Source organism: Corythoichthys intestinalis, chromosome 11, assembly GCF_030265065.1.
Source record: "Corythoichthys intestinalis isolate RoL2023-P3 chromosome 11, ASM3026506v1, whole genome shotgun sequence".
Lineage (NCBI taxonomy): Eukaryota > Metazoa > Chordata > Actinopteri > Syngnathiformes > Syngnathidae > Corythoichthys > Corythoichthys intestinalis.
The window spans coordinates 10,009,031-10,023,090 of record NC_080405.1 but is presented as its reverse complement, the minus strand read 5'-3'; the positions used below and the strand labels follow the sequence as shown (position 1 = coordinate 10,023,090).

Sequence of the window (14,060 nt, the reverse complement as noted above, 5' to 3'; positions counted from 1 at the left end):
AGGTAGACTGACAACACTTTGAGTGTCATTATTATTGCTGATTCTCAGGGGTGCATATATTTATGAACTCCAGTAAATTACAAATAAATTATTAAAAAGGTTTACAGTGTGTGTTCCGGATTTTTTTTTTTTTTTTTTTTGTAAAGATGATTTCTCTATGAGTGGAAATGCATCTATGATTGAAATTTCAGACATCTTTATTTTCTAAGTGGATGAACTTCACAAGGGGTGCAAAAAAATTCTGCTCCTCACTGTATATATGGCGGAAAACACATTTAGGTGACTTGAAGTTCCGCTATAAGACCCCCAATTTGGCCAACTCTCAAAACTGTCTCAATTTTCTGGGGGAAGAAAAATTTTGAACAGGAGGGCTTTTTTTTTTTTTTATTTTTTTTTTTTTAAAGGTTTTTTAAACAGCAAAACCCTATCTGGAGGTGAACGCACGAGAGAGCAGAATTACAGACGCCATGACTGATGGTCGAGATTTTCTTTTTCATATATTTACCCTTTTAAATGGTTTTTTTTTTTCAATTTTTCTCTGTTTGGATCGATTATTTTTCATGTAACATACAGTATATCATAGAAAATGCGACAGTAACAAAAAAAAATACAATTAAGTGATAGTTATGAGGTAGATATTCGTGACTTTTTTTACAGACGCCATTTTTTTCATTGTGACATAATTTGTTTAAAAGTTTAAAATAAGTGAGTGAATAATTTTTAATGTCATTTTTTTAAACCAAATATGAGACATTAATTAATGATTCTAAGCTAAAACGACAGACATTTTGAATAAAACATAATTAATTACCTTAGTTTTATGGCTGGGTAAAACAAAAGCGGTTGCGCAACATCTGTAAACAGGGGTTTTCAGGGTAAAAAGGACAAATTAAAAATAGTTGGGGGGCTTAATGCACCATGAACCTGCTATGGCAGCATATCTACCTACCTACCTACCTACCTACCTACCTACCTACCTACCTACCTACCTACCTACCTACCTACCTACCTACCTACCTACCTACCTACCTACCTACCTACCTACCTACCAACCAGAGGTGGCGCTAGACTTTTTCGTTGTCTGTCATTTTGACTGACAGGGTCATAAAAATCCGGTCATAATCTATTTTTACCCGTCACTTAAATTTTTAAAATGAAATGAAAAAATGAAATAAAATGCCGCTTGCTCGCTTAGTAGTTGCCGAGGGCTGATTGCTTGTTTGTGTCGCGTTCTGCTGCTTGTCAGAATTTGTTTTTGTTGCAGAGCCGGCTGTGGGGGTGTGCCGACGTCGCACCTGCAGCTAATCCCTGCTCGTCAGCTGCAGTATATAAACGCAAACTATCCGGGAGAAGAACGCCAAGATATTTCCCTTGCTGGTCGCCATTAACACGTACTGCTTTCGAGTCTCTTGGTATATGCCTTCTAGTCGTCAGACGTCTTAGTTTTGTGATCCTCTACCTTGTGCAGGTATTGAATGTATTTTTGTTTGTCTTTTGGCTCTGCCCTCCGCTTGGTTTTCGCGTTTTTGATCCCCGTCGACCTATTTGTCACGGACCCTTTTTGTTATTCCCTTTTTACCGCGTTTGCGTGTTTTGTTTTATTTGTGATTAATAAATCCCCGAACGCTTCCCCTCTGTTGTCTGCTTTTGGGTTCAATCTTGTTCGCCGCATTCGCGGATCTCAACAGTTTGTCCTTCATCCTACACTGCATCAGTCCCTCTTTTTTCACCTCTTTTATCAACACCATCGTTGTTTTGGGGCTTTTTGAAGAAACTTCGGACACTCAGTTGCCTTGACATTTTTCCGAGTAAGGCCAACGACGTCATGCATCAAGAGAGACAATAGCTAATTAATATGCTCACTCGCCACCCTGTGGTCAGGGGTGTGAATTGCAACCTGTCAAAATGACAGATGGACTTCGGTTTTTTCCGTCACCGTTTTAAAAAACCGGTCAACGACGGAAAATATTCGGTTAACGCGACCCCTGCTACCCACCCACCTATCTATCTATCTATCTATCTATCTATCTATCTATCTATCTATCTATCTATCTATCTATCTATCTATCTATCTATCTATCTATCTATCTATCTATCTATCTATCTATCTATCTATCTATCTATCTATCTATCTATCTATCTATCTATCTATCTATCTCTATGACAACAGTTCTTTTGGTTTAAAAAAAAAACAGTTTATTTAAAGAGGGGTGCAAGAGCAGAAACTTTTCCGCCATATATATAGAAGATTCATGGCGCATTTTTTATTTGTCCATTTGACCCTTGAAACCCCCGTTTACAGATGTCGCGCAACCACTTTTGTTTCAACCAAGGCATAAAAAGAAGGTAAGTAATTATTATTCAAAATCTCTGTCATTTTTAGCTTAGAATCATTAATTGATGTCTAATATTTCGTTTGAAAAAAAAAAAACGACTTTAAAAATTATTCGCTCGCATATTTTAAACTTTTAAACAAATTACGTCACAGTGAAAAAAATGTCTGTAAATAAGTCGCGAATATCTACCTCATAACTATGGCTTGAATTTTTTATTTATTTTTTTGTTACTGTCACATTTTCCTCAATATGTTAGATGATAAATAATCGATCCAAACAAAGAAAAATTGGGAAAAAAAAAAAAAATGTTTAAAAGGGTAAATATATGAAAAAGAAAACCTCCACCACTCCTTGATTTCTGCGATTTCTGCATCGCGACCCTTGTTATATTACCATGTTTCACCCATAAAATCCCCCAAAAATCCGGCTGTGGCCATTCACATCTGTGTCTTGACACTCGATGATACATGCTACAAGGAGTTTTTGGATCGAAACAAGGTAAGTACGCGATACTATCTCATTAAAATCATGGCGTCTGTAATTATGCTTTCGCAAGCTCTCACCTCCAGTTAGGGTTTTGTTGTTTAATTTTTGTTTTTTGTTTTTTTAAATGCCCTCCTGTTCTAAATTTTTGTTCCCCCAGAAAATTGATATTTTAAGCTTTCCAATGATGTATCACACATGCATATAGGACAATGTGGAAATTTGGCCAAATTGGGGGTCTCAGAGCGGAACTTCAAGTCACCTGAGTATTGTCCGCCATATATATTAATTACATTTTTGCATCGGGAGAAAATACTTTTACTTTTTACTTGTAAAGTAAATTTTAAAGCAAGTACCTTCGTACTTAAGTATTTTTTGCACCTGTATCTGTACTAGTATTTCATCCACCACTGATAAGATTACAGAGTAAGGATAACCGTTTATCAGTAAAGGGGACCATGCTAGCAGGTGCAAAATTATTGTAGCCCAACATACGGTACCAGGTAACAGTGCAAAACTGCAAAGGTATACCAGCACTAGGTGTGAAATTGATTGACACCTCATTCTTGAATCCCTATGTCTCGGATTGGTTGTTTTTCCTTGGGCACAGGGGTTTTTACTGAGAGGGCTGGCAGTTATTCACTTTTAATGATAATCCATTTAAAATCTATTGCCATCAAGTGCAATGAATGAGGTGATAAGAGACGTTTTCTGTAGCTCCTAAGTTATCAAAATGGCCTTTTTACATAATCGACAATTAGTTTATTTTCCTTAAGCAATTAACAGAGGACCGTTTTAAACAATTATTTGTACTTCTACAGCTCTCTGCTCAAAAATCAAACAATCATATACTAGTGTCAACATCCTTTTTATCTCTTCACATGGTTGTTATAATTCAAAAATTTTTGTTCTAATATGAATCAACTATGTATACATGTGTCATTTTTAAGAAGAGCTATTCAATTCTGCTGCTTTGCGTACACATGCAGAATATATTCATGTTTTTCTCTAGCTTTTTCCCCACATACTTGATCTGACTAGTCAATTTTGTGAAGTCCTTCTCCAAGGTTGACGCTGACATGTGAATCTTTAACACCATCTAGTGGCTAAAGGTGATCCTACATGACGTTCTCATACGTACAGGGAGAACGGAACACGGCACAATGGTCATGTTGTAATTTGTATGGAAAATAATGGCACATGAATACCACAACAATCGAAGGCCTGCAATCAAACAAGTTTTTTTTTTTTTTTTTTACTTTACACATGAATACAGGCTGACGGGTGCGTGTACTTTAACCTTTTTAAAGTGTTATTAGAGCTATGAACTGAGTAAATTTCGGTTTTTATTCATTTTATTTTTATTGCTTAGTTCATACAAACATTTTATGAATTGATAAAGTTATACATATATTTAAAACGGTGATAATGAATAAGTCATAATCATAAATGTTTTAACAAATATGATGTTAATATTTAATATTAAAATTATTATTTGTTTAAATTACCCAAAATAGTCGCTTCCCCTATAAAGGGTTTCCTGTGACATATTTTATTATGAATATTTATTTTATTTGTTTGTTTGTTCGTTTGTCAACTCTTAAGTATTAACTTAACGGACTGTTGTTCGTACTTCCCCTGCCCCAGATGTGTAAAATGATATTTATGACAAATTGACAGGGAATGTGTTTCAAAACTAATAGCACATATAAAGGATGTGATTAACAACAGCACAGTAATTAAGTGGGGATAGAAATTTTGCCCTAACATGATTGAGTTCACCATTTAAAAGAAAAAACATGCATGGTACAGATTTTGAGGCTCAGTAAAAACTACATTGATGTAATTATAGGTGTGAATCAAGGGTGTAGGTTTGCATAGGGACGGTAAGGACATAACACTATCAAGTTTTCAGGATGCTCAAATTGTCCCCACCACTTTTAAGCAACCTTATATGCATTATATAATGAGTTCAGTTATATAAGTCTTTTAGATTCTCCTCATATATGTTGTAAGGATAGAATATACCCTTACCATTATGAAGTGAATTTTCATTATGTTCAGATTTACATTGACCCTTTTTCACTTGCTGATGTGCCAGTCCATTTTTTCCCTCAAACGCACTTTTGTTTGGCTGATGACTTGAACCGCCCCACACACACACAAACACACACACACACATACTTACGCGCGCATTCACAGCCCGACAGAAATACAACATGCCTCCTGCTCCGCCCCCTTCCAAGACGAGAGATATTAGAAGTTGTTTTCCGTCAGCAGCAGCCACTGTAAGTAATGTAAAAAGATGTCAATGTTGTGGAGGTGGGGAACATAACACTAATTTTGCTACTGAAAAGCCGACCTGCATCAGAGTTAGCATAACATTAATTTGTGTGAATTTTTCTAACTCAAGGAGGAAGCTTCTTTGAGAGAACTATCCTCCTGTATGTTTTCTACTGTTAATGTTAATTAAACAGTAAGAAATGTAGTGAACTGAGGATTACCCCCTTCTCCCCAATTTTAATTTCTAATTTATTTAGGTGGTTTTAAAGCAGCCCAAAGGAGCTTTAATTTTTGTTGTTGTTTAGTTCGGCTATGCTTGTGGACAAAAGCAGTAGTGTTTAACATGAAGGAAGGCTCAATTTCTATTTATTTTTGTTATTCCCTGACTAAGATGTTTTTGTGATATTTATTTTATTTAGACAATTTTGAGTGGTCTTTAGACAAATCTTTATTTTTTTGCATTCCTGGATAGTTAAGAGATGATTAACATGTTTGTATTTCTTGTGTATGTTAATATAATTTGTGTTCAAATGTTGCAATTTAAATTTGCTAATAAAATCCAGACATTTATTCTGGAAGTTTTCAAAAATGTTTCTTTAGTAGTTTTTGAAAACAAAGGTTTGAACGGTGTATCACCTGAACCGATACATATGCACTGCAAAAACCCACCTCCTTAAAACTGAAAAACTGAAAAAATAAATAAATGAATAAATAAATAAAACTTAAATTCCCTTGTTTTAAGTGTAAATCTACTAGAAATAAGTGAAATTATCTGCCAGTGCTTCCTGTAAATTTTACTCAGATTTCTTGAAATAAGAAAATTGTCAGATGAAAATAATCGTAACAGACTTATTTTAAGCAAAAGCTTTGTATATATATTCTTAAAATTATATATATAAAAAAAAAAAAAATCCGTCAGAAATGTTAATTCAAGAATATTGTTCATTGTTTGAAAGCATTTTTTCTCGATTTAGGTGAAAAATGACCAACTTTTTTATGTATGGGCTTCAGAAGAACAAATAGTAATACTTACTTAAAGTAACTGAAATAATCTGACGCATTAATCTGTTAGCTACCCTTTAACACTCAAAACAACAAGAAAAAATATCAGATTAAGAAGTTATAAATTTGCAGTGTGAAAGTTAGTAAAATCAATAGATTTATCTTGCATTAATCATTTAGCCTGTCAATTAATTAGGTTCACATTGGTGAGAAATGTAGCCCTGACCACCGTTCACCCAATCTGTTTGGTCTTATGAATGCCCCGTCCCCAGCAAAAAGTGTACGTGGAGGTTATGCTGTTATACCGTCCCTATCAATATTGAGACCAAACCTACGCCATTGTTGTGAATGTCAAAAAAGTTATCTCACTTAGTCCAGGACAAAATGAGATACTGTGCTACAGAAACGGATTGCTGTACTTTTCAAACTCATTTGCTGCCAGTGATGACAATATAATTGGCAAATCCATTTTAACTGCAAGCTCTCTCAGTTAAAATTGATTTGCCATCAAAAGCAGCAAATGAGTTAATGTGGGGTGGGTGGATTGTTAAATTAACCAATGATGGCTACAAATATTTGCTGTCTTGACATTTGGGGAAGAAAAAAAAAAAAAAAAAAAAAAAAAACATTCCAGCAACACTACATCCAAGCCTTAAGGTAAGCAGAGCTGCAGTGACTTTTATGGGATGTGCAGATCAGCATTAGAGAACAGCTTCAGCTGAGTAGTACATGCTTGATTCTGTGATTAAGTTGTCAACCAGTTTTCAGTGCAAGAGTAGTTGTGTCAGTTAATGTGTCATCTGTGAGGTCTGCATACTATTTGACAAGTGGAATGTGGTGGTTTGGTGCTAGCTCCATGAGGGGAAATACAAGCAAGTCATTGGAAAAGCTCACGTGCTTTGAGGAGTCGCTTGTTTAATTCAACAAGCTAAGTGCAGTCACCTCTAGTTGTCCTATGGAAATCCAGGGGAAAGGTGCAGGTGCTTGAGCATCACCTGGGATATATGGCATGCGCACATGCCTGGGGACCACTCTTTCAAATGAGATTACTTTGGCTAAAAATAAATAGATAAATACAGTATACTGTACATAGTATTGAATAATTTTAAAGTTAGATATACTGTAACTAACTGTATAAAGGTGTGCTTGTGCGCACCTTTACAGTAAGCACTTAAGACATGAACACAATTGATTCGATTAACATTGCTTTGTAAAAGCAATCTTGCCGCGAATTTCGGCAAGACAAAAAACTGGGTGTAGACCAAAGGAGCTGCTTAACAGAATGATCGTGTGTTTGCGTGTGTGCATATAATCTTTTTTAATGTGATTACTGTACTTAACACACTAATACAATTTATTCTATTAACGTTGCTTCGTATAGAAATGATATAAAAACTCATTCACTGCCACTAAAAGCAATAAATAACCAGTCCAAATGGATTGGACTCATCATACACTGTATATAGTAATGGTTGTTACTTCGTTATTACAATGTAGTTAATAACACTTCATAAAATAGCAAAAAAAGCAGACAGTGATGTCTGCTTTCACATTGTCAATTGGCATTAGAGCAGCAGCTACCGATTGTTTTAGTAATCGATTTAACTTTCGACAAGTTAGTACGAGTAGTAATCGGATTAGGACCATTTAAATGCGTTACAGAATAAATTTTTGAAGATGTAAAACAAAGGCTTACTCAGATTGCACTTTTAAAAGAGCATAAATGCATACACAAAATATAATTCTAGAGTTTTACAATGCTCTGAACAAATTGTTCAAACACATATTCCCATTTAAAAAATGCTAAATATATCTATAAACTAAATTACGAACGCATGGAGGAAAAATAAATAAAATAACATTAGCTCAAACAACAACTTACCTGAATTCTTTACCTTTACCTTCCTTACCTGGATTCAGCTATGTTAAAACATTTGTCATATTCAGTGTCAGCCACTAGAGGGTAATGCATCCACTCAAATCACTAAACCAACTGCAAACACTTTCAAAACAAACAGAACACCACTCTAATGAAACGAATCCTCGAAGCAGCAATATTTGATTTGGAGCTTTTTTTCTAATTGAATTACTCGAGTTAACCGATTAATCGTTGGAGACCTAATTGCCATCAATGGCAGTAAATGAGTTAGTCATGAAATGCAAGTATAGCAGTGCTGGGCAAAAGTATTGGCACCCCTGCAATTCTGTCAGATATTGCTAAATTTCTCCCAGAAAATGATTGCAATGACACATGCTTTGGTAGTGATATCTTCATTTATTTTGCTTGCAATGAAAAAACACAAAAGAGAGTGGGAAAAAAAATATCATTTTACACAAAACTCCAAAAATGGGCCGGACAAAAGTATTGGCACCCTCAGCCTAATACTTGGTAGCACAACCTCTAGACAGAATAAGTGCGAACAACCGCTTCCAGTATCCATCAATGAGTTTCTTACAATGCTCTGCTGGAATTTTAGACCATTCTTCTTTGGCCAACTGATCCAGGTCTCTGAGATTTGAAGGGTGCGTTCTCCAAACTGCCATTTTCAGATCCCTCCACATTGCTGGCTACTTTAGAAGTCTCTAGTGCTTTCTCTCAAACCTTTTTCTAGTGCTTTTTTAAAGTGTGTTTTTGGGTCAATGTCCTGTCAGAAGACCCATGACCTCTGAGGGAGACCCAGCTTTCTCAAAAGGGGCCCTACATTATGCTTGTTTGACTGTGGGGACTGTGTTTTTTTTTCTTTCTGTAAACTTTATGTTGATGCCTTTTCCGAAAAAGCTCTACTTTTGTGTCATCTGACCAGAGAACTTTGTTCGAAAACGTTTTTAGCTTTTTCAGGTAGGTTTTGGCAAACTCCACCTTGGATTTTTTTACGTCTCTTGGTCAGAAGTGGGGTCTTCATGGGTATCCTATCATAGAGTCCCTTATCATTTAGTTGCCGACGGATAGTACGGGTTGACACTGTTGTACCCTTGGGCTGCAGGACAGCTTGAACTTTAGATGCTAGTCGAGGTTCTTTATCCACCATCCGCACAATCTTTCGATGAAATCTCTTGTCCATTTTTCGTCCGTCCACATCTAGGGAGGTTACCCACAGTGCCATGGGCTTTAGACTTTTGACACTGCGCACGCTAGACACAGGAACATTCAGGTCTTCGGAGATGGACTTGTTACCTTGGGATTGCCCATTCTCCCTCACAATTTTGCTTCTCAAGTCCTCAGACAGTTCTTTGGTCTTTTCTCCATGCTCAATGTGGTACACAAAGACACAGGTTGAGTCAACTTTAATCCATTTTAACTGAATGCACGTGTTATTTTTTGCCACCACATTATGTTCCACAGGTAAGTAACAGGTGCTGTTAATTACACAAATTAGAGAAGCATCACTATTTTTCAAAGGGTGTCAATATTTTTGTCCCCCCAATTTTTGGAGTTTTGTGTAAAATGATTTGATTTTTTCCCCATTTTCTTGTTTTTCATTGCAAGAAAAATAAACCAAGATATTACAACCAAATAATTTGTAATTGCAATCATTTTCTGGGGGAAATTGAGTATTATCTGACAGAATTGCAGGGGTGCTAATACTTTTGGCCAGCACTGTGTATGTGTGTGTATATATATCACACATTATGAAGTCTATGAGCAAACAGAACAATTAGCCGACTTGAGAACAGATATCGAATATATAAAATTATTCGCATAGAATAAAAGGTGACACCGCTTGAAACAGATAATATAGAATTTATTCTGAACAAGTAGGAAAATACATAGGTAGGTGAAAAGGAAACAAGCAGAACCTGTAGTCAATGAAACAAAACAAAAAAAACAACCAAAAAAAAAAGTACAAAACTAGTCCAAAGAGAATTGAGAGGACGGCTAAGTGTACAACAGAAAACATTGTTTACCATTCAGTTCCGTTTTCAAACAATAAGTGTTGATTTGAAAAGAGCTGCCTTGATTTCTAGTCTTGGTTAATGAACATTCTATAACATTGTGCAAGTGTTTTGTCATCAGTTATTAATTTATTCTTTTTTTTTTTTTTTGCTGGTATTTATGAATGGTAAACAATAGTTGGTCCAGTGCATAAACACAGTGACAGATCAATAAAATGTACTCAGCTGACTACAGATAGACAATCCTGATCATTGAACAACTAGCACGAGGTCAGCAAGGGAAGGAGATGAGCAAATATACAGGTGAAAGCAATGCATCAGCTAAAAAGTTAGGTCAGTGTTAATGAAAGAAGCTACATTAGTGTCCACAAAAAAATGCCTAAAAAATGTGTGAATGTTAGGAGTATTATTGCCATTTGTCTGAAAGGGATGCAATCGGTAATGTGAAAATCTAATGATGTGAACCCGAGGAAAGCGTTACTTGCAGCCCTACTTTCACTGACTTTTGATGGGGGAAAAATATGACCAGCGACTACAAGCAGCTTTGGTGCACTGTTGGAAAAAAAATCACTACGTCAAAAGGAGCACAACACAAAATCACAAAAGCACATGATTGTGGCTCTGCGAATTGGCCCTTTAAGGTGACAATCTACTTTCAGGAGGGAAGTGTGTCAAATTAAGTAGCAATAAAAAAAACTAAAAAAAACGATCACAGGAGCAGTCTGGCGACCAGCGGCACAAGCTCAGCAGCCACGAGGTCAGCTCTGCTGCCCTCACCTTCAGGCACTAGCACTGTCCAGCTAGTGCCAGGCAAAATATCTGCAATAAAGCTGAAAGGTAGCAAAACCACAAATTAAAAAAAAAAAAAAAAAAGTGTGGGGGCAGGCTTGAGTCTGCAATATAAATGGATGTCACCTTTTCTGATGCCAAAAACAAATAACATCCTTCATTGCGGAGCATCCAACTCCTATACACATCATCTACAGAGGATTTGGTTTGTGGCGGGAGAAGCACGCACGATGGGAAAGTACTTAAAAAGTCGCAAACGATACCATCGTAGAATTCATTATTTATACATCAACACAATTCAATATCAGTTTAGAAAGGAAACATGAGATACATCTTTTATTCACACTTTACAAAAAAAAAAAAAAAAAGCTAGACTTTTAATCTACTACAATACTAATGCCATTCAGGAAAAGTGAAGGAAAAGAAAAATGGACACTTGCTTTTCAGTTAAAAACAAATAGGAGGCAAACAAACAGGAAAGACCTCTGAGGACTACATTGATACTTCCTATTCCTTTGCTTCCCTTGATTAAAACAAAAATGGCGATGATGCGGGAGGTCGGGCGTCTACTAAGTGCTCGTCATCAAAAGCCAGGCCGAGTGTCGTCACTGGCATTTCGGGGTGAGACAAAATAGATAAGTGGTGATGGGGGAATTAACAGATGGCACAGTAGCTGCTGCGACGTGAAACAGTGATACAAAGTGGTTGCTCAAATGGGATTTAAAAAGACACAGCTCGACAAAACCAAGTTGTGAGAGATGGTGAGGGTGGTCCTTTGATATGAGGGGCTAATTCAGGTGGACTTATAAAAATGCAGAGATGATCTGGCTGTGGAAGCAAAGAAATAGAGCTGTGCTTATGTACAGTGACTTCATAAAAGACACTCCTGATCCACATGGAGGATGGGGGTCACACACATACCTGATTATGGGGCTCAAAGAAAAGCAATATACACAAGATCATTAACATTGTCACGGCTTGTAAAAAAAAAAAAAAAAAAAAAAAAAAGGAAAATAAAGTACTTTAACAAAACACAAAAGGACAAAATCTTCACAAATGTCTCAACAGTATTTAAAAATAAAAGCAGAAAAGGTTGTTCAGGCGTCTGTCGAAATGTTTAGTAGTGCAAGACAACGACTGCTACGATGAGGCACGATGTTTGCTCGGATGCGTGGGATTCTTATTGGGTGTCAGTCCCACGCCACATACTAAATCTGTTGCGTGTAGTATATTGATGAGGAGGAAAACCCGGTGGGGATGACAAGACGGCGGCGTTGACTCTCGCAAACAAACCAAACCGACAGAGCAGACTGGGACGACGCGGCTTAAAAACAAAAGATACTGCGTAATGGTCGATCTAGAAGGGAGTGCAAAGTCGTGACAAAACGCCGTGAACAACCTCTTCTTCTTAACGTTGTTTGTACAAGCTGGTCATCAATTTCATCGCGACATGAACGGATTAAAAATTTAGCCATAGTTTACATACAATCTTCTCAAATGGGATCATAATTTACTCTTGGTACAAAAAATGCCAGAAAACAAGTCTTCTGTGGTTCATATACAATCATGTAAAGACTGAGTCTACATTTTTGATTCTGTACAAACACTTGTGGAAAAAAAAAAACTGAAGAAAACACTGATTTCACTTGAGTGTGTTGGACTGGAGGAGATGGGGACGTCACTACTGGCCATCAAGACAGTGCTACAGAGTGTGTGTACATGTAAGATTGTGTGTGTTGAGCTGGATAGAGAGAGGAATGCTAGTAACCACCCATGACTTGCTCTCTTGCTTGCTGACTGGAAGCAATCGAGACCCAAAACCGTCCCTGACCCAAAATTAAGTGCTGGCTGGGAGTGTCGTATAGCGCGAGACCACATTAACAACACCCAAAAACAGTCTGAATTTAGGTTGGCGGCTGTTTTTCAAAGCATCGCTCCAGGCTGTGTGACTTGTGGGAGCTACTGCACCAGGGGTGGGTGGGGTCAGAGGTGTAGCACCACAGGAGGTCGCGAGAACTGATCGTGGCCCCGAGCACCACAGCGCGGAAAAGCTTCCGTCTCGACTGCTGACTACCCCCTGCCCGCATGAGTTTCGAGTGACGTGTCTGTCGTCTTTGCTGGTTTCAGGTTTATACAGGACAGACTGGCAGACCCACGCCACACGCCATCAACTCGGAAGCTCCTCCGCTAAACGTGGCCCACCCTCTCGCGTCGAAAAACGCGGGATGAACTAGCATCCTGTGTAGCATGATAAGAAGGTAATGTGTGCGGAAATGGGATCCAAAAGACGAAATATGATACACAAATTGGACTGAATCGAGCAGTTAAAAAAAAAAAAAAAGGAGAGAGAAGAAAAAAAATATAGAATATCTATAACATACGAAATCCCTGTTGGCCAGATCTCACTGTACGAATATTTTACAGGTTGTTTTTTTTTCTTTTTTGCCTTCCTCCTCCGGGGGTGACAGAGGGACACGCTGGTCATAGGGTTGGTGGAGAGGGAGCAAGCCCCCCCCTGGTGGAGTGGCAAGGACTCACTACCTGCGTGTAGGCAGATGGAGACCGTTGACCTGGGGAGGGACGTTGGGCAGGAGCAGCTCCAACTGGGTGAAAAGACTGAAGTGGTCGGAGGGGATGTGAGGGTGCGGGCAACCGCTGACATTGTTATCTACCAGCCAGTGAGAGTCCAGGGGGCCAAGGATGCCCAGGACGTTCAGATGAGGCTTGGAGTAGAAAATGTAGTCGATGACACCCTGGAAAAAGAAGCACAGGAAGTCAAGGCGGATCTCATGACTCAAGTCAGAGCTCATTTTAGCATGACACATGCGACTCAATCAACTAGATAAACACCGGCATCTTCAAATTCAGCAAGGGCTAAAATTTGAGAGTAGTTGCCAAATCAAGTAAAGAACATCAAATTTACCACTTTCACTCAGTATGGTAAAATGACCTTGACAATTTGCCTTTTTTTTTTTTTTTTTTTTTTGCATTTTACACTGCTGGCCATAAGTATGCAGACTGTAATGAACAGTTCTTCATAAATAGGCAACAATCCAAATTCAATTTCAAAGCAAACTCTCGTTTGACAATTTACGGTTTGAAGGGACTGAGCTGTTACACTGCTGGCCAAAAGTATTGGCCCCCTGAAATTCTCTAAGATAATGCTCAATTTCTCCCCCAAAAAAGATTGCAATTACAAATGCTTTGGTGGTAATACCTTCTTTTATTTTGCTTGCAATGAAAAAAACAAAAGAAAATGGGGGAAAAAAAAAC

General features: G+C 37.6%; 1 protein-coding gene across 2 annotated transcripts in view; it reads right to left on the bottom strand.

Moving 5' to 3' along the window:
- Positions 1–9,826: 9,826 nt before the first annotated feature.
- cnot6a (CCR4-NOT transcription complex, subunit 6a) overlaps positions 9,827–14,060 on the bottom strand; it is a 46,129-nt gene continuing 41,895 nt past the window's right edge. For both annotated transcript variants that reach the window (XM_057850141.1, XM_057850142.1), the window contains exon 12: positions 9,827–13,540. In XM_057850141.1, the coding sequence (XP_057706124.1) occupies positions 13,325–13,540 (216 nt within the window). In that variant the 3' untranslated portion in view covers positions 9,827–13,324. The remainder of the gene's footprint in view (positions 13,541–14,060) is intronic.